Raw genomic sequence first — 25,310 nt, 5'->3', positions numbered from 1 at the left:
CGAGAAGCTGGATATGAGTTGACAGTGTGCCCTTGTTGCCAAGAAGGCTAACGGCATTTTGGGCTGTATAAGTAGGAGCATTGGCAGCAGATCGAGGGACATGATTATTCCCCTCTATTTGGCATTGGTGAGGCCTCATCTGGAATACTGTGTCCAGTTTTGTGCCCTACACTACAAGAAGGATGTGGAAAAATTGGAAAGAGTCCAGCGGAGGGCAACAAAAATGATTAGGGGGCTGGAGCACATGACTTATGAGGAGAGGCTGAGGGAACTGGGATTGTTTAGTCTGCAGAAGAGAAGAATGGGGGGGGGATTTGATAGTTGCTTTCAACTACCTGAAAGGGGGCTCCAAAGAGGATGGATCTAGATTGTTCTCAGTGGTACCAGATGACAGAACAAGGAGTAATGGTCTCAAGTTGCAGTGGGGGAGGTTTAGGTTAGATGTAAGGAAAAGCTTTTCACTGGAGGGTGGTGAAGCACTGGAATGGGTTACCTAGGGAGGTGGTGGAATCTCCTTCTTTGGAGGTTTTTAAGGTCAGGCTTGACAAAGCCCTGGCTGGGATGATTTAGTTGGGGATTGGTCCTGTGGTTGGACTAGATGACCTCCTGAGGTCCCTTCCAACCCTGATATTCTATGATTCTATGATTACACCCAGACACCACCACAGTGATCATCACCTAAATCACAGTAGTAGTAGTAGTAGTAATAAAACTGGACCCATAATGTTAAATGTTCATTACGGACCTGAAAAAACCTGCAATAAACTCAGCAAGAAAGGTACCAAATGAAGTCCAGCTTTCTAGCTGGATACAGCTACCTGACAAAGTATCCCATTTCTCAACTTTTAATGGCCCTACAAGAACCAGTAAAGCTTCAGAATTGGTGTTGCAGCAAGCCCTATACAACCCCTTTCACACAGTCACCTGTATGTCTGAAAAAGAAGTATTACTTCAAAGCAAGCTCTCTCCTCCACCAAGGCCAGTTTACCGCCGGCACTTCCAAGCTGAGAGCCTTATGGAAGTTTGCAAAAGGGTACAGGCTTTGAAAAACAAAGATCCTGTGGTTTTAATCATGCTCCCAATAATTACTGTTTACTATGACATACTGAAGATAGAAAACTCTTGACGTGTGTATTATAAGGGCAAATCCTCTCCTTCGCTCTCAGAGCAACTAATTCACGTGGGTTCTGAGGAATTCCACAGGAAGATGGAGAAGGAATCCCTTGCTGCCCCAAATCACAGAACTGGAGAAGAAACATTCTAATGGGTCTGCCAACTTAAAGGTACCTCCTTCATCATGGGGAAATGGTCTGGAGAATCTGCAGAGCAGTGAATACTCTGCTTTGCTCCAGCCCAGCTCTCACCCTTTTGGCCCCACCACTACAGGGCAGCTGAACAAGCAGCACACAAAATTCTGCCCTCCTGTAGTACTTCCACAATGGAAGAGAGAGCAGAATTTGTCCCTAATGGCAGAGAAGTGTGATTCTGGAAAGCGGGTGATGATGGATTGGAAGCTGATAAGTTAGTACAGCAGGTAGTTTGAAGGAGTTTACAACAGCACTAAGTCCCAATGCAGTAGCCTCTAACACCTTATAGATTTAGTTATCTGGAATTTGCCTCACAGTTGGACTTCACTGTAATTTAATGGCTATAAATTTAGAAATGATAATGAGAGTTTTTTATAAAAAAGTTTTATATTTTTATATCTGGGCTTTTGGAAAAATAATACACATTTTAAATATTAAAAAGACCACTGCAGAGTGTGTCAGGTCAACCTCTGGAATTCACTGCCACAGGAGATCAGGCAAATGCTACAGCTGGAGATTAATAAGTAATTACTCATTTTAATGACCATTAATAATATCTTTTGCTATACAAAACTTGTATAAGAGTAATTCGAATGTCATGTTTCAGGCCTTGCATGCACTGCTTGCTGGGGCCAAGAAGGAATTTCTTTCCCACTTTTTACAGAATAACTACATGTGTAAAGGATGATAGCAAACAAACTACTGTGCACTGGCATATCAGTCACAAAAATCTACCGTAAGAGCATGTTAAGCTAGTAAAACCTGTCAAATCATGGCTATCCCTAGACTATATTGCTGTAGCTCACAGGAGACAACCTGAATTTCACCATAAATTTCAGCATAAATCAACTCCACTAAAGTTACAATGGTATAACCAAGAGTTGAATCTGTCCCAGAATGTTTAAAGAAATCAGGAGAAGCTGGGAATAATGGGGCGCCAGGCTTCTAAAGACACAGTTCTCCCAACATAGGGAATTATTTTCTCCTATCATCTGACATGGTCTCCCACAAGTGGGAACTTTCACTTTACTCTATTCTGAACTTTCTTCTCCCCTGCCCTCTGATCAGTTTGTACAATGGAATGAGCCTGCAAAGGATGACTCTATGGTCACTGTATCTGCCGCTGGCTGCAGGGTAAACCCCATGCCTCCTTCCTCCTTCCCTACAGAGACACCCTATATCACTTTCATGTACATCTGTCCTGTAATTGATGCTGTGCTAGCCTTCCCTCTGGTTCCCTTCAGGATCAACTGCCCCTTCTCTCCAGGAAGAGAAGGGGAAAGAGAGAGCAGAAGAGAATGAATATCTCAGACTGTCTGCTCACATTTAGTGCTTGTTTAAATAAAGCTGAATATTTTAAAAGCAGTCAGAAGTGTAACCTAAGGCTGACATCATGTAATCCACCTTGTGTATGTAAATAGGCCTGACCTGAGATTTGGGTAAAAAAGCCTGAACATGAGACCAGATCAGAGTTGTTAGTTTTGTTTGTTCTGTGTGGGTTTTCTTCAGGATATTTTTTTTTCCAAGTTTATAACCAGCTGACCCTGGCTTGCCAGGTCCTGTAACTGTTTAGTCAATGGTAACCCCATAAAACAGTAACCATAACCCAAATGAGGGAATTGCCACAGCGTAAAATTCAATAGTATTATCTGTGCTCACCAAAATATCCAAAACCCTTCTAGCTGGCACAATATATTCTCACATATCTAGACATTATGGTCAAAATTCTGCGTTGACTTATATCCTGTGTAATCCTAGTAAAATCCATGGTGTGCTCCCACTTTTGGAGCACACATCATAATAAAGAAGTGGTTTGTTCTCTTCCCCCACATGCAACCTCTTCTTTGGGAACCCTCAGCCCCACCAGGACAAATCCCTTTTCCTGTTTGAAAAGCAGGGACTCAGTAACAGAGTTTGGGACATTTTCAAAAGGAATCACTGAGACAATTCTTTGCTGTCTCACTCCCCAAACAGTCTGGCTCCTGTTTTTAAACCTCCCAAACACTTCTGTCTACTACACTGCTTCCGTCCAAATAGAAAAAAAATAACTAGCTATAGAGGAGCTGAGAGTTTTCTCATTCCATTTAAGGAAAGGGGGGCATGGAAAAGCAAGCAAGCAAAAAAGGATGGATGGACAGATAGTCAGATGACTTAAATTGTCTATTTTGATATTATCTCCAAGGAAGTAAACAATGGCAAAAAAAGGTTATTTGCGGGAATTCTTGTGGGTGGAGAGGAAGGGGGCAAATTCTGCTCTGGTGTAAACAAGCGCAACTCTACTGACATTAATGGAGCTATGCCTAGGGCTGATATTCTCCACAGATCTAGCCCATAGTAGCAATGCCGCCCTTCACTGAGGGCTTCTGGGGATAGGAGTTTAAAGGCTAGTGGTTTTTAAAAATAATATCACAAATAAACTACATCCTAATTTACATGATTTACACCCCCTCTCTTCCTTTCCAGTTTTCTCACCCACAAACCCTGCACAGAACTGCCAGCCTACTTCAGCAGCACGCATAATTTTACCAGAGGCTTCTCTCACCCATCTCTTTCAATTCTTCATTGGCCAGTTCTAACCATGCTGCATCCACGTCATTGAGGTCATAGCGACACACACTGTCCGCCAAGGTTCGAATGTCAACGTATCCCAGCTCAGGAGGCTCAGAACCTGAAGAAATGATGTACTTCCTGGGTCTTGTAAATGTGACTGCTTTTGTCTCAGACACAACCCTGAAGAAATAATAAATACAGATGTTACTTATACCAGGTTTTAAATCCCTTAGCACAGACTGGGAAATGCTTAATCCTGCTGTGTGATTAGTGCCTGGGGGTTAAATTGCACTTCCTTTTTCTATGCAACTAAAAATCCCCAGCAATCTTGTAGCATCAAAGTCCCGCAGCGCTGCAGGAAGTAAGGATGGGTACATAAAACAGATAAGGAGTCATTCAGATATCATTTTAAAGTAACCGGCAATACTACATAAAATAATTCACATTTTTTAAATCCCAGTTCATTAAAAGACTTACAGGTGGATTTAAGAGAAGAGAGATTACAAATCATCTCCAGCAAGAGGACATGGTACTTGCTACTTTTAAATGGAATTGTTACAGACATGCTTTAAAGCTACATAGGCCATACTCTGTTAACGTGATGATAGGTACTATGTGCATGGGAATTAAATTTAAAATAATAGCTATAAACCAACTTACTGAACACTACTCAATTAAATTCTATAGGATGGTTTAAAAATTCCATACACAGGCTAACATTCTCTATTAAATTCTATTGTTTTTACAGTAATTTGTATAGATAGCTGTAATTTTCATTTCTGTGACGTCCTAAATACCTTTCCACAAGGAAATAATCATGACAATTCATAAAATTGTTTATAATCAGTCCCTCCATCACTTACCTGCTCAGATTTAAGTCCAGGCTCTCAGGGATTTGCATTCCCCCCTGCAAAATCACTAAAACTGGACTGAGCCAGACTTTAGAACAAAATCCATCCATTGTTTTTAAATTCAGCTGCAGCTGTAGTATGTCCTAATATGGTTTGGTGGGGTCACCATAGTGGCAAGCCAGACCTAATTAAAGCATAATTTGGTTGCAACCATGTTCAAACTGTGCATAAGCACAGTTGTTAAAAGTTAATTGTAAGGAATTTGGAAACAGAGCAAAACACTTAAAACAGTGTAACTTGCTCTACACTTGAGTTGCCTGGATTTCTGTGACTATGCAAATCCAGTAACTCAGAAAGAATGCATATGCAGTGCACAGGGGCAGAGGTGTATTCCAGTGCATAGGCTGGAATAGCAGCCATGGAGCAGCTGCGCTGCTAACACCTTGCCTTCAGCTAGCAGGTTCCATATGCCCCATCCACATCAATGTTCTCTGGAAGTTCACAAAGGAGGTTCCACAGTCTCTCCTTTATTATTTAACTCTAAGCATTCTGAGATTTGATTTGTATGAAAGATGCTACAGAAAATAAAACTTATATCTGGATCAAGTTCAGGCAATGCACCCAACCTCCAGCTGGGTCCCCAGATCACGGCAGCCTCACCAGTGCTAGTGTGAGGGTTACTGCAGCCATGCTCCAGTGCCTCCTGGTGTGGAGAATGAGCTACTTCATGAGAGAGCTCCATGGGGGAAGTAGCATGTCCTTCACTCCACTGTGGCCTAGCTGGCACATAGTGCATGTTCTCTCCTGTTCAACAAGAACCCTTGATCCACTATCCCTATATCTGTACACATCCAGTTCTGGACACATTTATCTAGTCCAGCCTCCATCATGGTACCAAACCAGTCCTGGTACATCATAGGAATCTGAAGCAGAATGCATGGAAAAGCCATACACTGAATCTTGGGCTTTTCAGCAGGGGAGGTATCAGTCAGTATATGAATAGCCCCTGATATTTTGAGCCAGTCCTGGCTGTACTATACTGAATAATACTGTACTGCAATATTATATACTACATCTCACAGGGAAACTGTTTTAGCCTAACCACTGCTCTCCAAATCATCTACACACTAAATCCCCTACTGTGGGGAAATTATAGCTATCTAGGCAGCGTCCTGCTCATGCTGCCCAAAATAGTGCCATGCTTGGATAACATGGTGATGGCACAGCACAAGAACCAGAACTGAATGAACAGACTAGAACAGGTAGTTTGGCTTTCAACAGGTCATTCTCATTGGACCTGCAAAAGGCAATTTTTTTATCTTCATGATGTAAAGTAGTAAAATAATAATTACTGTGTACACAAAAACATTTAATTGAGTCATCAGTATGAGCACGTGCTAGCAGTGAGTTACCACATGGACATATTGCTGTAACCCTGGTTCTTCCTCACCCCATCCCATCCCTACTGTTTGTTACCCTAATTGGTTGCATCAGTGCAGTGACTCTGTCTCTTGGTTTCCTCCTACAAAGCACCTTGCTCACTTCTGAGCACGATAATAACAACAAGAATAATTTCTCTGTGAAATGTATTTCCTCCTACTCTACATCAACTGCCAGTGAACTGGAGTTCACTTTACAGTCATGCTTCCCTCTTCCTAAAATTATGCCCAAGATCATTACAGCATTTTGGTATTAACTATGGGATGGATTAATGAGCAATAATGACCATTTTGCTCCCTTCCTCTAACCCCAACCAACCCTAGTCTGTCCCCTACACATGTGAAGAGCAGCAGGAAGAGGGGGAAAAAAGATGTTTCCACAATCCTCATGAGGAGCAGGGGTGGAGAGAATCAAACGACTCCACTCCTTCCTGTAAGAGGAAGAGGTGAGAGAAGGTAGGCAGGGAAGAGGGCTCTTTACATGGTGTTAGTATTTTCCACCTCTTGTGAGGTTATACAGTATTTTGATCTGAAAAATATGAAAACAGGGCATAGCAACACACAGCAGGGAAATCAAATTCTGTAGCAAAACATCACCATCCCCACAGAAAGGGAAAGATGGGCAGAGGGGCTGGTACAGTGAAACAGTGGATTTTTTAACTGCCCCGTATCCCCTTTCTCCTAGAAGTCCAGCTGTGCTTTAAGCAGTAACTGCTTATAAAAACTAAAGAGGGAGTTATCCGCTATTTCCTATTTCGTTTTTATAACAGAAAGTGAGCTGGGCCACAACTTGCTACTGAAAGGGAAGTCGGGCTCCTGGGAAGTAAGAAGAGTGAGAAACAACCCAAAGAGTCAGAAGAGCGGCAACTCAGATCAATGTCCCAGTATCCTGTCTCCAACGGTGGCCAGCATCAGATGTTAGTATAAAAACCCAGTATAGACAATTATGCACTAACCTACCCAGGGGGAAAGTTTCTTCCTGACTCAGGCAGTTAGTGGTTAGTTCATGTCCTGAAACATAAGGGTTTATGACCCTTATAAAAATTGTATCCTATCTAAAGTAACTGTGGATATTCTTGTTGTTCATATAAATATCTAACGGTAAGTTTGCCAATTCTTTTACTATCAACTACTTTGCACAGTGGAAGGATACATTACATAAGCCCTCACAAAACTATTTATTTATTTATTTTTACAGTAAGCAGCCAGGCTCTAACTGCAATAAGCCCTTCATTAGTAAGCTACTGGTGCATTTTTTACATGGTTACAGACACTTGGCCTACAGCCTCATAGCACACCCAAGGCATGACTAACAGACTGCTAATGCACACTCCAATGTGGGTTATTACAATAGGCTAATGAAAGTGACCCGAGTAACTATAGGCCTGTTAGTTTGACATCTGTAGCATGCAAGGTCTTGGAAAAATTTTTGAAGGAGAAAGTAGTTAAGGATATTGAGGTCAATGGTAATTGGGACAAAATACAACATGGTTTTACAAAAGGTAGATCGTGCCAAACCAACCTGATCTCCTTCTTTGAGAAGGTAACAGATTTTTTAGACAAAGGAAACGCAGTGGATCTAATTTACCTTGATTTCAGTAAGGCATTTGATACGGTTCCACATGGGGAATTATTAGTTAAATTGGAAAAGATGGGGATCAATATGAAAACTGAAAGGTGGATAAGGAACTGGTTAAAGGGGAGACTACAACGGGTTGTACTGAAAGGTGAACTGTCAGGCTGGAAGGGGGTTACTAGTGGAGTTCCTCAGGGATCAGTTTTGGGACCAATCTTATTTAATCTTTTTATTACTGACCTTGGCACAAAAAGTGGGAATGTGCTAATAAAGTTTGTGGATGACACAACGCTGGGAGGTATTGCTAACAAAGAGAAGGACCAGGATATCCTACAGGAAGATCTGGATGACCTTGTAAACTGGAGTAATAGTAATAGTATGAAATTTAATAGTGAAAAGTGCAAGGTCATGCATTTAGGGATTAATAACAAGAATTTTAGTTATAAATTGGGGACACATCAGAAGTAACGGAGGAGGAGAAGGACCTCGGAGTATTGGTTGATCACAGGATGACTATGAGCCGCCAACGTGATATGGCCGTTAAAAAAGCTAATGCAGTTTTAGGATGCATCAGGCAAGGTATTTCCAGCAAAGATAAGGAGGTGTTAGTATCGTTATACAAGGCACTGGTGAGACCTCATCTGGAATACTGTGTGCAGTTCTGGTCTCCCATGTTTAAGAAGGATGAATTCAAACTGGAACAGGTTCAGAGACGGGCTACTAGGATGATCCGAAGAATGGAAAACCTGTTTTATTAAAGGAGACTCAAAGAGCTTGGCTTGTTTAGCCTAACCAAAAGAAGGTTGAGGGGGGATATGATTGCTCTTTATAAATATATCAGAGGGATAAATATTAGGGAGGGAGAGGAATTATTTAAGCTTAGTACCAATGTGGACACAAGAACAAATGGATATAAACTGGACACTAGGAAGTTTAGACTTGAAATTAGACAAAGGTTTCTAACCATTAGAGGAGTGAAGTTCTGGAACAGCCTTCCAAGGGGAGTAGTGGGGGCAAAAGACATATTTGGCTTTAAGACTAAGCTTGATAACTTTATGGAGGGGATGGTATGATGGGATAGCCTAATTTTGGCAATTAATTTGGCAATTGATCTTTGATTATCAGCAGGTAAGTATGCCCAGTGGTCTGTGATGGGATGCTAGATGGGATGGGATCTGAGTTACTACAGAGAATTCTTTCCTGGGTGCTGGCTGGTGAGTCTTGCCCACATGCTCAGGGTTTAACCGATCGCCATATTTGGGGTCAGGAAGGAATTTTCCTCCAGGGCAGATTGGCAGAGGCTCTGGAGGTTTTTCGCCTTCCTCTGCAGCATGGGGCACGGGTCACTTGCTGGAGGATTCTCTGCAGCTTGAGGTCTTCAAACCACAATTTGAGGACTTCAGTAACTCAGACATAGGTTATGGGTTTGTTATTGAAGTGGATGGGTGAGATTCTGTGGCCTGCATTGTGCAGGAGGTCAGACTAGATGATCATAATGGTCCCTTCTGACCTTAAAGTTTATGAGTCTATGAACAGGTTTGCATAGCTTGCTACTCCAGAAGGCACATGTATCAACTCTGACTACTAAATAAATGTATATACATACATAGTCCATGACCAAAACTTCTGCAATTTTGAGTTTGGTTCAGAATGTATTCTCCTTAAAAAAAACAATGATCTGTGACAGTTCTTGCTTTTTCCCACCCCATTTTATCTTCTCACAGAATTCAGCCAATTAAGCTATTGAACAGTGAAAGCTCTTCTGGGTAAGGATCATCTTTTTGTTGTGAGTGTGTACCAAGCCTAGCACAATGGCTCCCGTTCCATGACTGGGGCCTGTAGGCACTGCCACAATACAAACAACAACAAGAACAGTTACATGCATTAATGAATCGTTATAACTGAGTACAATGAAGTTACCTTACAGAATAAAGATGTTTGCAACAGGTCCCTGCCCCAAGGAGCATACAGTCTCATTTGAAACAAGACACAACATGCAAGTGTAACAAAGAGAGGGAAGATTACGGTAATTACAGTAACAAATGTGAGCGCTCACATTTATGTAGCTTAACTATGTGCCCAACCTGACAGCTCCGAATAATTTGAGAGTTTTTTAATCTAGCTGCAGTGTTGTACTGCAAGGTAATTTAAGTTACAAGTAAACAGAAAAAGGTTAGAAAACTTCATAAAACCAAAATTAAAACCAGCAGTTTTCTCCAAGGTCTGTAATTTAAATTTGGCTCCTACATTCATATTCAGCTACCTAAAAAGAAGTGGCAAGATTTTCAATAATGCTGAGCACCTGCAATGCCCACTGATTTCAATAGGAGGCAAAGGATTTGTTCACAACCTCTGAAAATCAGGCCACTTCTAACTAGATGCTTAAATATTAATTTAGAGCCTAGGCATCCAGATGTATAACTGATGGCCTACGCGTATATATGGTTGTTTATATTTCTCCAAACTATACCTGGCTACTGGTTCAGGGATGGCCCCCGGGCTAACTGGCACCTGAACTCCCTTTTCCCACTCCTGCCTCCAGGGGTCTGCCAGCACGTAGTACTCATCAGGGTTCAGTTGGTAGGAGTCGGGTAGCTTCATGGCAGTGATCAAGTCCGTTCTGAACACCTGCAAAGAAACCAAGCAAGAGAAAGAACAGAGACACTGACATTTGATATTTACACTCTATGATTCACAGCTCCAGGGTAACCATGGAGCAGTGCATAACAAGGTCACTGTACCAACACAAAAGCCTATTACAGGACAGCCATTTAACTTCACATCAGGGGCAGAGAGAAGGGGACACAGATATAATGGACATAAGGCTGACAGCTCTATGACTCCTAATGTTCACACTGTGAAAGAGGCATAAGCCTGAGTGGTGCCCCATGTCTGTAACTCCCTCTAAATTTAATGAGAATTGCAGGTGCTCAAGCTTCTCACGATCACGCACCAAAACTGTAGCATTACCTATCAATAACAATGGACCCAATCCGGTTCCATGTGAGCACTGTACCAACACTCCCACTGACTTAAACAGGACCAGGACTGAGCCCTGTGCTTTTCAAATTACGAGATCCCTGACTAATCCAAAAGAATTCTAAAAATCCTCTGTGGTAGAAAACAAAGTATGACTGTAATGTGACCAACTGCAATAGCAAATTCTAAGCAAGGCAGCTTGTCTTGATTTTTTTTTTTAATTACCTTAAAGATCAACTAAAACAAGCTTCAGACTAGATCTCTTGGGGCATCTCCACATTCAGCACTAGAGTTCGCTCATTTACCATCTGCACTATAACGCATACAATTCCATTTTGCCTTTTTAAGGCATCAGCCTCTAAAACCTGCAGGATGTCTGGCGAGTTTGGGGTTATCAGCCATAAACAAGCAGGGATGCGGTCTTTAACAAGCCATAGGAGGAAATAAACATGGATTCACCCTTGTGAGGAGTATGCTGTGCTGCTGCTGTGGCAGCTCCATTCTGCCTGCTTTGCCACTGCCTCTCAGTGAAGCAGAAACTGAAGGGTGATATCACAGGCATGAGAATAGCAAGACAGCACCTGCCTACACATCTTCCAGCGCTCCCTGCCCCTTTTGCCCCCAACCAAAACTGCTACGTAACAGTAATAACTAATAATTCACCCTTTTCATCTCAATAGCGCTTTACATACATTAACTAATTAATGCCACATGCAAAGGAACGGATGTGCAACAGGTTTTAAAGCAAACAAGCAATGAAAACAAGAATGTAAGATTGTAAACCAAGCCCTTTGCCAAACAAAACAAGGGAATCAGCTCATCCAGCACCAGCCAGGAAAATCACAAGAAAAGTTCATATGCAAACTCATCAGTTTATGGCAGGTATAGTCAGCAAGGCACATATCCAGCTTCATACTGTATAGTTATGAAGTTTCAGGCAGATTTTCAGGAAGGCAAGACACTATTCCTAGATTCTCCAAACATTGCTAATGATGCAAATTTATTTCACACTTGCTACTCTTGTGCTGAATCCCTAATCCAACTTCCATATTGGCTGTTTTGTGTTAGTATCTGACAACAATTGTGTCTGGCTGTGGATAAAGCACAAATCTGTAAGGTATGTGCGTCCACTGTGGTTACACAAATCATAAGGCTGCCTTCCCTGGGGATAGTGGCTTCTTTCATATGCCATTAAAACACTTCAAATTACAGTAAGTCATCTATGATTTTTTTACATGTTTTAGAGAACCGATCATTAGTCTGATCATTAAGGAAAAAAATCTCTACAGTGAAATACAGTATAAAAAGCCTGGCCACATGATACGCCCGAATGTTTTTTTTCCCCACTCTCTCATTCTCTCTGTTATGCCCTGGATTTCAAATTGGGGAACATCCAAGTGTTACTTATTTTTATTTTTCAAAACTGTTTACACCCAGTGATGACATTTTTTTAATTTCAGGTACACATCTTCATTTTTGTAAGAATAAATCCCACTACAATTAAGTATTAATTTGTAAGTTTCTCAAGAAAAGGATGAATATAGGTAATGTAATACAATAAAATGTTTTTTAAAAAATCTAAACCATCAGTCCTGTGAGGTTGCAATCAAGAAATGAAACAGAATCCACAAAACAAACTCGCTCTCCCAGTAAACTAGCAGAGCCAGCCATAGGGTTTTGTACTTCTAGTGATTTGAGTAAAAACAAGATATGAAAATGTTTCAGTCTGATAGTTTGTGGCTAGTTATTTGGCTACCACACAAGAAGTTGTTAATGGAATACTTGACCATCAAGAAAATCCTTTCCAAGACTCTCTGCCTTGTGTCACTGTCCTTGCTGCTCTGCTAATTTCTGATGCAGTCAATGTGCCTGGAGCCAAAAGAAGTTTACAAAATCATTATCTCTGAAGAACTGGCACATAGCACTTCAGAGATAGAGAGAGGGTGAAATCCTGGCCTTGCTGAAGTCAGTGGGAGTTCTGCCACTGACTTCAAATGAGGGAAGGATTTCACCCTGGGAGTTTAGTGAGTGTCACTTATCTGCTGGCACACTGGAATCAGCATAGCATGCTGTCGCAGACAGAGACAATACAAGAAATAAGAACAAACAGGAGCTTGGGGGAAGCAAAAGAAAGACCTCTCAGACCGGGAAGAAAGGCAAAGGGAGGGAAAAATAGAATACTGGAAGAGCCACAGGTTAGTATGTGTGCGTGAGGGGAGAAAGAAACAGCACAAAAATAGGACTGGGCCAAGAAAGACAAGATCAGGGTTTGAAAAGTTATCTCTGGTCATTTACTTGATGGTCAAGTGGCTCTCTTGTTGTGTTTTTAATACACTGAACAGCGTACATAATTCCCCCATGAAAAACTGATTATCCCTGGGGAGAAGGAAGTACACTGTCATCATGAAATCTAGCTAAATATGCCTCTCCCCCAACATCAGCCACTGAAGTATTTAAAGTACTTTGACACAGTGAAAATGACTTAACCCAAGAAATTTCATCTTCTGAAGCAAATACCTTGTTTTCAGCCACAATGCAGTCTGAGGTCTAATGATTGTCTCAGACCAGTTCAGGCAAGGGCATCTGCAAACTTTTATGCAGTGGGTCATATGCATTTGGTGCCTACAAATGACCCACCCAAAAAGTTCAAATTGATTTAAATTTCCTTCCTTGATTTTAATTCCTCAAAGCACTGCATATGAAGCTTAAGAGAGGCAGATGTCTGGTTTGACAAGTCTGTTAACAAATAAAAACTATTAATTAAGGCCAAATAAAGACTATGAAACGATTAAAAATAAACTTTTACTGTTCACCATAAATCAAGAACAAATAACCCAAACCACTAAAGGAAAGAAAGAAAGAAAGAGAGTTTCAGAGCTATGTTGGGCTGGTACCAAACTAGCCCAATATTCATGGCTAAAAACTAACTTGGTGCTGGCAGTGACTGTGGTAGCAGCTGAACTCCCTGATCTCCTGGCCAGAGGAAAGGTTGCTGGGTGCCAGCTGAGATGGAGCAGAAAAGGAAAGAAAATATGATTAGGAAGAAATCTATTCTTTAACAAGGCATGTGTGTGTTTTACTAGACAGAGGTAGCAAAATGCAAGTACAATTCCAGAAATACCTCAGAAGGTTTTCGGTCTTCATGTCTGGAGCATGAATTCCTCTGGTGTCGAGATCTGGAATGCTGGGACCAGGTGGACAAGCCTACGGTATAAAAATGATCAACTGAAAAGAGTGCTTTCATCAGTCAGAAAAGGACTTTGCTCACACTGTTCACACAAGTAGGACAGTTGACTTCAATGATACTACTTGAGTAAGTAGAGCAAGATTCAGCCTTTTATCACACACCTCAAAAAGACTGTTTCATAATGAACAAGCAGGGGAAAACTGCTGGCTCAATCTAGCATTTCTGTGATCACTTCCATGTATTTTTTTTTATCCCGACAGCTATATTTATTGGCTTCACAAAAATGAGACTTTTATAAGCATCATATTAGAAAATCTATGGCACAACAGTTCTTTATTTGAACAATACTGATCCAAACACAAATCACTTCCTTAGGATTAAAAACTAGCTGGGATGTCTGTGGATAGCCTGAGATGAAATCTTGAAAGCTAATGTACTGATGTCCCAGCACATCCATGCGTGTGAAATCTGTCCCCACGATTTCTCTTAGGATGGGGTTCTTTTCAAGGTGAAACAGAAAGCCATTCCACACCCAGGAACCGTAAGACTATATGATGTCTGTCTGTCTTCTGGCATGAGGCGATTACTGAGCAGCGTCATGGGGTTTTTATATGTAGAATTCTTCAATCAATATACTCAGGACCAACTATTTCCCCTGGTCCCAGCATTCTTCAATACAGAGTGGATGCCTTTATCTGCTTTTAGGAAGATTATTCTATCTGAAGTCAGGGAGAGGGGGGAGAATGTATCCCACTAGAAATGCTATGACACCACAGGACCAGCACAAAACCTGTGACCAAAACCTGTGACCAAAACCTGCTTATGGTGAGCCAGTGCTGATCAATTTAATTTAATCAAATTACACTTTACTGGCATGACAAGGTACACAAATGTTACTCAAGTCAAACTATATGACAATGGTGAAAGGAAGAGACAATAGATTAGCATGATAGTGGTTAACAAAGGAGGAGGGAGGACTGGAAAATGAAACACAGACGTTGACAGAGAGGATGTAATGGGGAGATCAGAGTGTCCACATAACCAGAAACAGCACTGCAAAGAGTCCACAGCTCTGAGCCTTAACCATTAACAAACAAACAAAGCGGGGTTGGCACTATGGTCTTAAGGTTAATACTCAGTTCTTTGCTGTCTCAGCCAGTAAGTGCTAGGAGCAATGTGTAGGCTTCAACTGCGGCCCATGAGAGCAGTATTGCCTCACATCACTCAATAGAAACCTGCAGTAGTATGCAAGTAACATGGCAATGAACGCAGAATAAGAACAGGTCTTCAATCCTCCCTCTACTGGGAACACAAAAAATTATTTTCAATGTAAACTGACTTCACAAGACTGTCACTCGAAAGAGATAATACATAGTTGCTGGACAGAAGCATCCACTAAGCTATAATTTTACAACAACATTTGGCCTTCCACAGTCTTCAGGTAGTAACACATTTGTAGGTCTGGTTTAAAAAATGCTCTGTTAACAGAGTGGTAAACAATGGATGGTACATGGAAAGTTCACAGTGGCACAAGTTAAGTTAATGTGTGCAGCAACTGGATAGAAATCATATCCTTTAGGATAATCCCATCAGAAAATAGTGATATAAAGGGACACATTCAATGTAAAAGCTAATAATGTTGGGGTCTGCATCTCTTCATACGCTCTCACTTGGGAGCACGGGCACTGCTTTGCACAGACATTGAACTGCAAACGCTGCTATTTATAATTTCCGGTCAAGAAAGCACAAGTGCATACACTCATACAGTGGAGCACCCACAAAGACATATACTTGAAGTTGTTGCAGGTACTTCACATGACCCTGAGTCCTCCTTGCCCTTGTTGTTTAGTTTTGTCTTATAATCACATTTTGATACAGTAAAATGTTCTTCTCTTCCTTGTGCTGCATGAAAGATCCACACAAAACAGAGGAAAGTAACTAAGGGTGATTCATTTACGTGCAGAAAGTCAACACAAGGTTTATGTACCACTTAAGTCTCCTTTAAAACCTTAAGTGGTGCACTGGTCTTCTGCTGGACCTTAGCACAGGGGAGAATTTCACTCTGACTGGCTATCCAAGGTAAACAGTGAAACCAATCATCAAGAACTGACAAATGCACATAGCAAATGAATGGAAAAAAAACACGTTAAACTATTTTTCTCTTTAATCCCTTTTAGTTATAGTATTTAGATGTTATTGTTAAAAATATAAGTAAAAATAATTCAGAGAAGTATGCTTTTCCAATTGACTGTGCCCCTGTAAGGTACACAGCCACACACACTTTTGTACCTAGTTGTCCAGATCCTAATAATTTTTCCAATCTCAAAAACATTAATGTCTGATCAACTACAGTGAGAGCTACTGAAATATTTGGCTAATTAGGTTGTTGCAGCAGCAATCTAGCAGAATTGAGATTTCTAATCCATAGGTGGATATGATTGCTGGTTTTGCTTACATATTGGGGTTTTTTTTGTCGGTTTTTTGCATTCAGGGTACTGAATGACAAACTCCATTAACAAGATGATGTTTTATTCTGTAGCTTCTGCCAGTAACACAGCTAATAACTCTGGAAGTTTGTTACAAGTTGTTCACAAGTGATGCATGCATCTGGCAAAATTAGAACAGCAGCAATGTGATATACTTCTGAATTTTTAACTGTGTGCTTTAATTCAGCTCTAGTGAGAAGTGTACATCAATTGGCGATTGACAGTAACCAAGCATATGGCTTTTTCTAAACAAGCTGCTAATGGATAGATTTTTCAGATCATGTGTGTGTGTCCGTGGGAAGCTACTGGAGGTGGGTAGCAAAAATAATTATTGGCATATCTTCTGTCTCTATTTGTTTCATTAATATCCTTTTGGTTAATTCAAAATATTTCTCAGCTCTGTTACTAGCAGATGCTACAAAACAAAACATCATCCTAAGTGTAATTCTGTTAATCTCAATAGTGCAGAACATTACAGCTAGGTCATTGACCTGACCTCTTAGTGCTGCATGGAGACTCAAATCCTATCACCATTTCTTAAATCTTAATACTACTTCCTAAATTGCTCTGACATGCTTATGTTAATATAGAAACTTTACACTAGATTCCCCATTCTGGGAGGAATAATTCAAATTAGACCAGACCACTACAGAGTATTTGTGGTTGATATTTTCTCCCAAAAATCTTATCACTTCCTAAAATGAAGGACAGTACAAAGTTTCTTACATAATTCAAGAATGACTGTTTCCTCCCAACCCTACATTTTAGCTGATGAATATATAGTGTAACCTTTTAGTAACAGGTACCAGTGGGGCTTCTGATTTTTTTTCCTGGCCAATAGAACAGGCTGTTTATAATACCATGCAATAAATGTGGGGGAACTTCTCGCTGAATTAAGATTTTACTGACCATTAGGACAGGCAACTATAGTTAACAAGTGACCACTGGCACGCGTTTCATTTTAATAGGGAAAAACATCCAATTAATGAATAAACAAACACATAATAAATAACTATTAAGCGTGCAGTATAACAGATGCAAACATCAACAGATTTAGATAACATCATTTAGAAACACAAATGCAACATATTAAAGGAGCAAAAGAAGTGACACAACAGGACTAAATATAACTACTCCCCATAATATGCGAAAGGAAAGATCCGATTCTACTCCTAATGAAATCAATGGCAAGATATCATTGGAGTCAATGGAACAAGGATCAAGCCACAGCATTTCAACAAAGGGGGTTTGACTAGTTAAATCTGTCCATTCCTTCGGTAACCCAGTAACAATAATATTGAAATAACCAAAAAACCACAAATGGGAAAAGAAGGAAGCATGGAAGGCAAATCACTGAAAGAAAAAGTTCACAGGCAATTACAGGTATTTCACTGATAAATTACCTGATTTTTATGTCCAATTACATGTACTGAAGGACATTCCTGGATTACAGGAAAGTGGTTACCTGTCATTGCTAAAATAAAACTTGTGGAGCAGGTCTAGAAACAATGTGGTGCTTGTGTATCATATGCGCTGTAGATAAACTTAAGAACACATGAATCTGTATTTTAGAGAGATTCTTGGTATTTTTCAGACAAAACAAATCCTCGGTATTTAAGTCACACAACTTCTATGTAACCAATGTATTTCTAAAAAATAGTTTTCTCCCACCAGTAATTCACACGTTTCCCCAGTTTCAGAGAAAAAAAGCACAAGACAGTGACCGAGACTGGCAAGCCATCAAAGATCAAGACAATGTTTTACAGTTAAACTCCAGTCTTTGTAAAAAAAAAAAAAAAAATCAACCAATCAAATCGAGATATCAAAAGTCTGCACCACTTGGGGTTTTACACATAAAACATTCCTAACTAAACAATTTACCTTGGGGAAAATCTTTCTTGTATACTACATGAATTAATTCTATAACAGATGGAAGATTAATGACAAACGGTAACTCCATCACAATTGTTGTACATGCCAAAATCCACGTTCTATAGTGAATATGAAATACACAATTCCAACACACACAGTGTAGCAGCCATTGCAGCACATCAACCTGGGTATAGAAACCATGGAGAAGTAATGAAAATTGGAATCCTTCATCCTAACATCTCTTTCCTTCTACGAGTGGGCCAAATTGTTCTGTGGGCAGCTTGACCCTAAAATACATCTTCATAAGCCTGGTTTACAAGTTAATGGGAAATCTTTTTAACTAATGGAGGACCATGATACTTTATTATGGGCAGTGAGAGGATGGTCTGATCAAAGTACTGCATTGAACCTACAAATAAAATCACAGTGATACACTTTAAGTCTTCAGAACTAACAAAGCATTACCCAAAATACACAATCCAATCAGCATTAGAAAATCAGATATAAATATATACTTCCTATTAACAGGCAATGTATGTATTCAAGCAGCTAACATTAACACCTACTGGGAGTTAAGCATACAAATCATCCAGGTATTACTGGGAACAGAGACCCCTAAGAAACTCCTTTTTTAAACCAAAAAAAATTTCTCGTGGGTGTCAGAGTGGGTTCTATCAGTCTGTTTGGGCCTGATCCAACAACTCCCACTGATGTCAGTGCAAAAATCCCATTGATTTTAATGAGAGGCGAATCAGCCCCTTACTTCAAGTCTGCATTTTGTTTTCCCTCCATCAGAAAACTTATTTAACTAGGCACAATTAAAAATAAATGGACAGTCTCTGGTTAAGAGAAGCAAGGCTCTGGCAGATCACAGCACTGGAGAGACAAGGAATAAGGCTGATAGGAAGATATACGTAGAGCAACTTTCCTATATTATCTTCAGAGACTACGTGCCTGACATTAGCCAAAGCCATATCTTTTTTTCGCTTGTACACGGTTAATGAAATTACAAAATACAGCTCCTTTAGTATTAGAAGAAAACTGTGATCAAGAAATTAGAGAAGAGGCATATGTTTCACACTTGTGAAAAAAATAGAATTTTTAAAAGGAAAAGAAAAAAATGATTGTCTCTAACTATATCACTTTGTGAAATGGCCACTCAAAAATATGTTTTGATTTTAGAAAGCCCACTAAAACAGAAAAGTCCTTAGCGCTACCAAAGCACATCCAAAATCTTAGCAAATTCTCCCCATCATCCAATATTCCACTCAGCATGAAGATATTCAGTTATACTGTATATCAGGGGTCGGCTGTGCCGAGAAATACATTGGTTACATAGAAGTTGTGTGACTTAAATACCTAGGATTTGTTTTGTCTGAAAAATACCAAGAATCTCTCTAAAATACAGATTCATGTGTTTCAGAAGTGCTGTGCCGAGTCTTCATTTATTCACTCTAATTTAAGGTTTCGCGTGCCAGTAACACATTTTAACGTTTTAGAAGGTCTCTTTCTATAAGTCTATAATATATAACTAAATATTGTTGTATGTAAAGTAAATAAGGTTTTTAAAATGTTTAAGAAGCTTCATTTAAAATTAAATAAAATGCAGAGCCCCCCGGACCGGTGGCCAGGACCCGGGCAGTGTGAGTGCCACTGAAAATCAGCTTGCGTGCCGCCTTCGGCACCCGTGCCATAGGTTGCCTACCCCTGCTGTATAGAACACTGTTGTAAAACCACCTGTAAGGCATCCAGCAGTGTCCCAAGAGAGCTAGAGGCTGCTACAACCTCTGAACACTTCAAAGCTTGAGAACACTGGGAGTCTGAACACACTTTTCTTACCATAAATACAACTCTGCAATCACTAAACCAAGCAGCACAACAGTGCAAAACATTTCTGACATGGATGCTTGCCTGGCTGCTATTTTTGCTAAGTGCTGGCATTTCCAGCTGCCTACACTTTTTCCAGACTCGCTTTGAGGTAGAGTAGACACTGCTGCCAACACTACACTCTGTCAGAAAGATCTGCAGCCTGAGAAGTAAAAGGAAATGCTTAGTCTCCCTGTCTGCTGCCTGAGCTGCCACTCTTCACAGTAAAGCCTTGTTTCGGGCATACCTCAACTGGCCAATGGTCAAACTACAGGATAAAGAACCCACATGAGGGGCACAAAGTAAACAGCAGAAGAGTTTCTGAGGCTAATTTCCCCATTCTACTTAGTAAAGACATAGCTGCACATGTATAAGTCCTCATATCATTTCCTATATATAGGGCCCTACCAAATTCACAGCCATGAAAAACGCATCACGGACTCTGAAATCTGGTTTCTCCCCATGAAATCTTGTCTTTTGTGTGCTTTTACCCTATACTGTAGAGAGTTCAGAGGAGGAGACCAGCGTTTCTCAAATTGGGTGTCCTGACCTCACAGGGAGTAGCACGGGGTCACAAGGTTATTTTAGGGGGTTGAGGTATTGCTACCCTTACTTCTGTGCTGCCTTCAGAGCTGGGCGGTTAGAGAGAAGCGGCTGTTGGCTGGACACCCAGCTCTGAAGGCAGCGCCCTGTCAGCAACAGCGCAGAAATAAGGGTGGCGATACCATACCATGCCACCCTTACTTCTGTGCTGCCACCTTCAGAACTGGGTGGCCGGAGAGTGGCAGCGCTGACTGAAGGCCCAACTCTACAGGCAGCAGCGCAGAAGTAAGGGTGGCAACACCATACCATGCCATCCTTCCTTCTGTGCCGCTGCTGGCGGTGGCTCTGCCTTCAAAGCTGGGCTCCCAGCCAGCAGCCACCGCTCTTCAGCTGCCCAACACGGCCGCCAGCAACAGCAGTGCAGAAGTAAGGGTAGAAATACTGCAATCCCCCTATAATAACTTTGCAAACGCCCCCACGACTCCTTTTTGGGTCAGGACCCCTACAATTACAACACCGTGAAATTTCAGATTTAAATAGCTGAAATCATGAAATTTATGATTTTTAAAATCCTATGACCGTGAAATTGACCAAAATGGACCATGACCATTATCTGTGCCAGGGAAGATAATGGAGAAAGTAATTAAGGAAATCATCTGCAAACACTTGGAAGGTGGTAAGGTGACAGGGAATAGCCAGCATTGATTTGTAAAGAACAAATCGTGTCAAACCAATCTGATAGCTTTCTTTGATAGGATAACGAGTCTTGTGGATAAGGGAGAAGCAGTGGATGTGGTATACCTAGACTTTAGTAAGGCATTTGATACGGTCTCGCATGATATTCTTATCGATAAACTAGGCAAATACAATTTAGATGGGGCTACTATAAGGTGTGTGCATAACTGGCTGGATAACCGTACTCAGAGAGTAGTTATTAATGGTTCCCAATCCTGCTGGAAAGGTATAACAAGTGGGGTTCCACAGGGGTCTGTTTTGGGACCGGCTCTGTTCAATATCTTCATCAATGACTTAGATATTGGCACAGAAAGTATGCTTATTAAGTTTGCAGATGATATCAAACTGGGAGGGATTGCAACTGCTTTGGAGGACAGGGTCATAATTCAAAATGATCTGGACAAATTGGAGAAATGGTCTGAGGTAAACAGGATGAAGTTTAACAAAGACAAATGCAAAGTGCTCCACTTAGGAAGGAAAAATCAGTTTCACACATACAAAATGGGAAGAGACTGTCTAGGAAGGAGTATGGCAGAAAGGGATCTAGGGGTTATAGTGGACCACAAGCTAAATATGAATCAACAGTGTGATGCTGTTGCAAAAAAAGCAAACATGATTCTGGGATGCATTAACAAGTGTGTTGTGAGCAAGGCACGAGAAGTCATTCTTCCACTCTACTCTGCGCTGGTTAGGCCTCAACTGGAGTATTGTGTCCAGTTCTGGGCACCACATTTCAAGAAAGATGTGGAGAAATTGGAGAGGGTCCAGAGAAGAGCAACAAGAATGATTAAAGGTCTTGAGAACATGACCTATGAAGGAAGGCTGAAAGAATTGGGTTTGTTTAGTTTGGAAAAGAGAAGACTGAGAGGGGACATGATAGCAGTTTTCAGGTATCTAAAAGGGTGTCATCAGGAGGAGGGAGAAAACTTGTTCACCTTAGCCTCTAAGGATAGAACAAGAAGCAATGGGCTTAAACTGCAGCAAGGGAGGGCGGACATTAGGAAAAAGTTCCTGTCAGGGTGGTTAAACACTGGAATAAATTGCCTAGGGAGGTTGTGGAATCTCCATCTCTGGAGATATTTAAGAGTAGGTTAGATAAATGTCTATCAGGGATGGTCAAGACAGTATATTTGGTCCTGCCATGAGGGCAGGGGACTGGACTCGATGACCTCTCGAGGTCCCTTCCAGTCCTAGAATCTATGAATCTATGAATGAATTTGGTAGGGCCATCCCTATCTATGACTACTAAAGAAGTTAATACTCAGTCCAGTGGTCTAATTAAAAAAAAAGACTGAAAATCAACAATATAAAAGGTATTTTACATGCCGTTTGAAAACAGGTGCCTCATTTTTCTCATCTTTCATCACCATTTGACTTAGTTCTCTCCAGAAGCTACTTTGCAGACTTTTTTGTCCCAGAAAACATAGATCATCTTCTGTACTGCAAGTCACCTAGGCCAAAACTTTCAACTGTGAGAGCCTAAAATCAAGCATCTAAATCCATATTTAACCACTAAACTAATAAGACCTCATTTTTGAGGTGATGATCATGGGATGTCAATGGAAGTTGTACACAGTTCTGAAAATCAGACCTTGGATGTCTCTGATTGTGCCCTCAGAAATTAAGATACCTGTAATTATGGGTCAATTTTGGACATTGTATCCAAACAGTTTGGTTGGGTTTAAAATGGCTGTAAGCACACCTTTAGAGTTGGAAATCTCTTCACTTTGCCTAAGTAATAGGCCCCCCATATAGGGGGAAAGGATTCTCTGCATCTCAGACAAAATCCCCTTTTGTCATCTGACAACATATTTGTTTCGGTTCCTTTCCAGATAATTTATTACAATGACCAAATATCCATTAGTAGTAGCCACATTCTTCAGATGGATTCTTCATAGGGAAGTTAGGATACACATTGACTCCTCATCAGAACCTATATTAAATAAATCAGTATTGTTTACCTTGGATTCTACTATGTCCTGGTTACCTATAGGGACGACCAGGACTTTGATATTAGAGTGGAATTCTGATTACATTGCATTTCAGCTAGCGTCTCCAAGCAAATGAACTTCTCATTGAGATCCCAGGTCTGGTGTTAATTAGATATTAGCTCTAAATCCTTTGAATATTTTCTACCTAACTTTCGGCTTTAATGGCCTGTCTTTCTGCAATGACAACCTGTGCTGAATATGCCTCTGATTTTGCTTCCATGTTAGATAGTGTGTATCAGTGGTCCCCAACCTTTTTGTCTGGCGGGCGCCAGACGAAGGACCATGGTGGCAGTTGAGCATCCGCTGAAATGCTGCCGAATTTCGGCGGCAACACCTCTCAATGACGTCGCTTGTTGGTGGCAAGCGTCGTCATCAAGAGGTGTCACCGCCGAAATGCTGCCGAAATTCAGTGGCATTTCGGCGGATGCTCGACCACCAGCCAGGACACGGGCACATTTAGATGCCCCCGCGGGCGCCATGGCACCCACAGGCACCGCGTTGGGGACCGCTGGTGTATAGTGTAGAGTGCTCACCATTAACAGCTTCAATATGTACATCTTCCACAGAGTTTCACATCTTATCTGAAGATGTATAGGGCAGGGAATATGCCTTCTTAAAGTGCCTAATATATTTTTGGGCACTGTAACATAATAAACAGTAATCTGAAAGACTGCACCTTCAGGAGCATACTGCCTTTACGTAGTGTGCTTGGACATCAGCTCAGTACTACTGAAAAGGACAAGCATCATTTAATGGATCAGCCATCACTATGGATACAACTTTGTCATGGTAAAAATAAATAAAATTCATGGCACAATCATGGCAAAAAATAGATAATTCACATGGTGGTCACGGCAATCGTGTGGACAATGCCGGTTAGTTCACTTTGGTCTAATATTCCTCTTTGAAACGGGACTAAAACAAATTAAATGAACAAACTGTTAATGTGCAGTAGCTGATCAAAATGAAGGAACTTTTAATACACGGTAGCTGATCAAAGCAAATGAATAAACTGTTACTGTGGACCCTGCTGCCGCACATTAACAGTTTGTTAGTTCACTTCGATCTAGTCCTGTTTCAAAGAGGACTAGATCACAGCAAATTAATGAATTGTTAATGCACCACAACTGATCCAAGCAAACAGACTGTTAATGCGTGGCAGCAGGGTCCATATAAATGGCAACATTCATGGTTTCATGGCAATGGTAACTGCCGTGACATAATCATATCCTTAATCATCAATGTGAGTTTTCCTTACAAGACTCCTATTCAAATACTGAGCATACCCAATTTTGTTTAGGTTGTAAGATCTGACAAGATCACATAGCGATATGAATGCAAATACAGACGGTACCCAAACACACTGAAAATCTGCAATTAAATTAACAATAAAACTTCAGAAACACAAGGTAGGTAAGGTAGTATCTTTCATTGGACCAACTTATTTTGTTGGAAGGGACAAGCTTTTGAGCTTCACAGAGGTTGGTCCAATAAGATGTGTTACCTCACCTACCTTGTCTCCTCATATCCTGCAACCAGCATGTCTACAACAACATTGCAAATAAAATGTCAGAAATTACTGCAGTGGAATTACATCACAATAGGAAAGAACTAAAGTGGGCCCTGTGAGTATGAAATGTCCCATGGGATCCATGAGTTCTCCACACTTTTAGAGGAGTGGCACAAAATGAGATATGTGCATATGCAAGGTCACGTGTGCATTGTCAAAGATAATAAAATATTCAGATGTATACTGCTGAGAGAGGAAAGAACAGGAGGGGACCTGCGTTAACTTACTGTGGATAGTGTACATTCACCATTTTAGCGCCGCACATAGTGTAATTGTGTGAAATTGCTGTAAAGACACCACAGGGATCATACGGTTCAAGAGCAGTAATTGGACAGTTATTGATGACATTTTATTTTTG

The 25,310-nt window shown here is 40.8% G+C and overlaps 2 protein-coding genes across 6 annotated transcripts in view; one reads left to right on the top strand and one right to left on the bottom strand.

Annotated features, from left to right (window-relative positions):
- Positions 1 to 9,651, top strand: part of SCLT1 (sodium channel and clathrin linker 1) — a 131,860-nt gene extending 122,209 nt beyond the window's left edge. The window contains exon 22 of one of the 3 annotated variants that reach the window (XM_045018085.1): positions 9,448 to 9,651. In XM_045018085.1, the coding sequence (XP_044874020.1) occupies positions 9,448 to 9,462 (15 nt within the window). In that variant the 3' untranslated portion in view covers positions 9,463 to 9,651. Of the gene's footprint in view, positions 1 to 3,770; positions 3,852 to 6,917; positions 6,963 to 9,447 lie in introns of those variants that run through there. The other 2 variants (XM_045018084.1, XM_045018083.1) reach the window with 2 other exon arrangements.
- Positions 1 to 25,310, bottom strand: part of JADE1 (jade family PHD finger 1) — a 103,519-nt gene that overhangs the window by 19,998 nt on the left and 58,211 nt on the right. For 2 of the 3 annotated variants that reach the window (XM_045018079.1, XM_045018080.1), the window contains 4 exons: positions 13,824 to 13,906; positions 13,631 to 13,705; positions 10,194 to 10,351; positions 3,850 to 4,037 (listed from right to left, as the gene is read on the bottom strand). In XM_045018079.1, the coding sequence (XP_044874014.1) occupies positions 3,850 to 4,037; positions 10,194 to 10,351; positions 13,631 to 13,705; positions 13,824 to 13,906 (504 nt within the window). The remainder of the gene's footprint in view (positions 1 to 3,849; positions 4,038 to 10,193; positions 10,352 to 13,630; positions 13,706 to 13,823; positions 13,907 to 25,310) is intronic. The other variant, XM_045018081.1, reaches the window with a different exon arrangement.

This window comes from Mauremys mutica, chromosome 5, assembly GCF_020497125.1.
Source record: "Mauremys mutica isolate MM-2020 ecotype Southern chromosome 5, ASM2049712v1, whole genome shotgun sequence".
In the NCBI taxonomy this organism is placed as follows: domain Eukaryota; kingdom Metazoa; phylum Chordata; order Testudines; family Geoemydidae; genus Mauremys; species Mauremys mutica.
The sequence above is the reverse complement of the archived record's forward strand: the minus strand, read 5'-3'. Positions and strand labels throughout refer to the sequence as shown.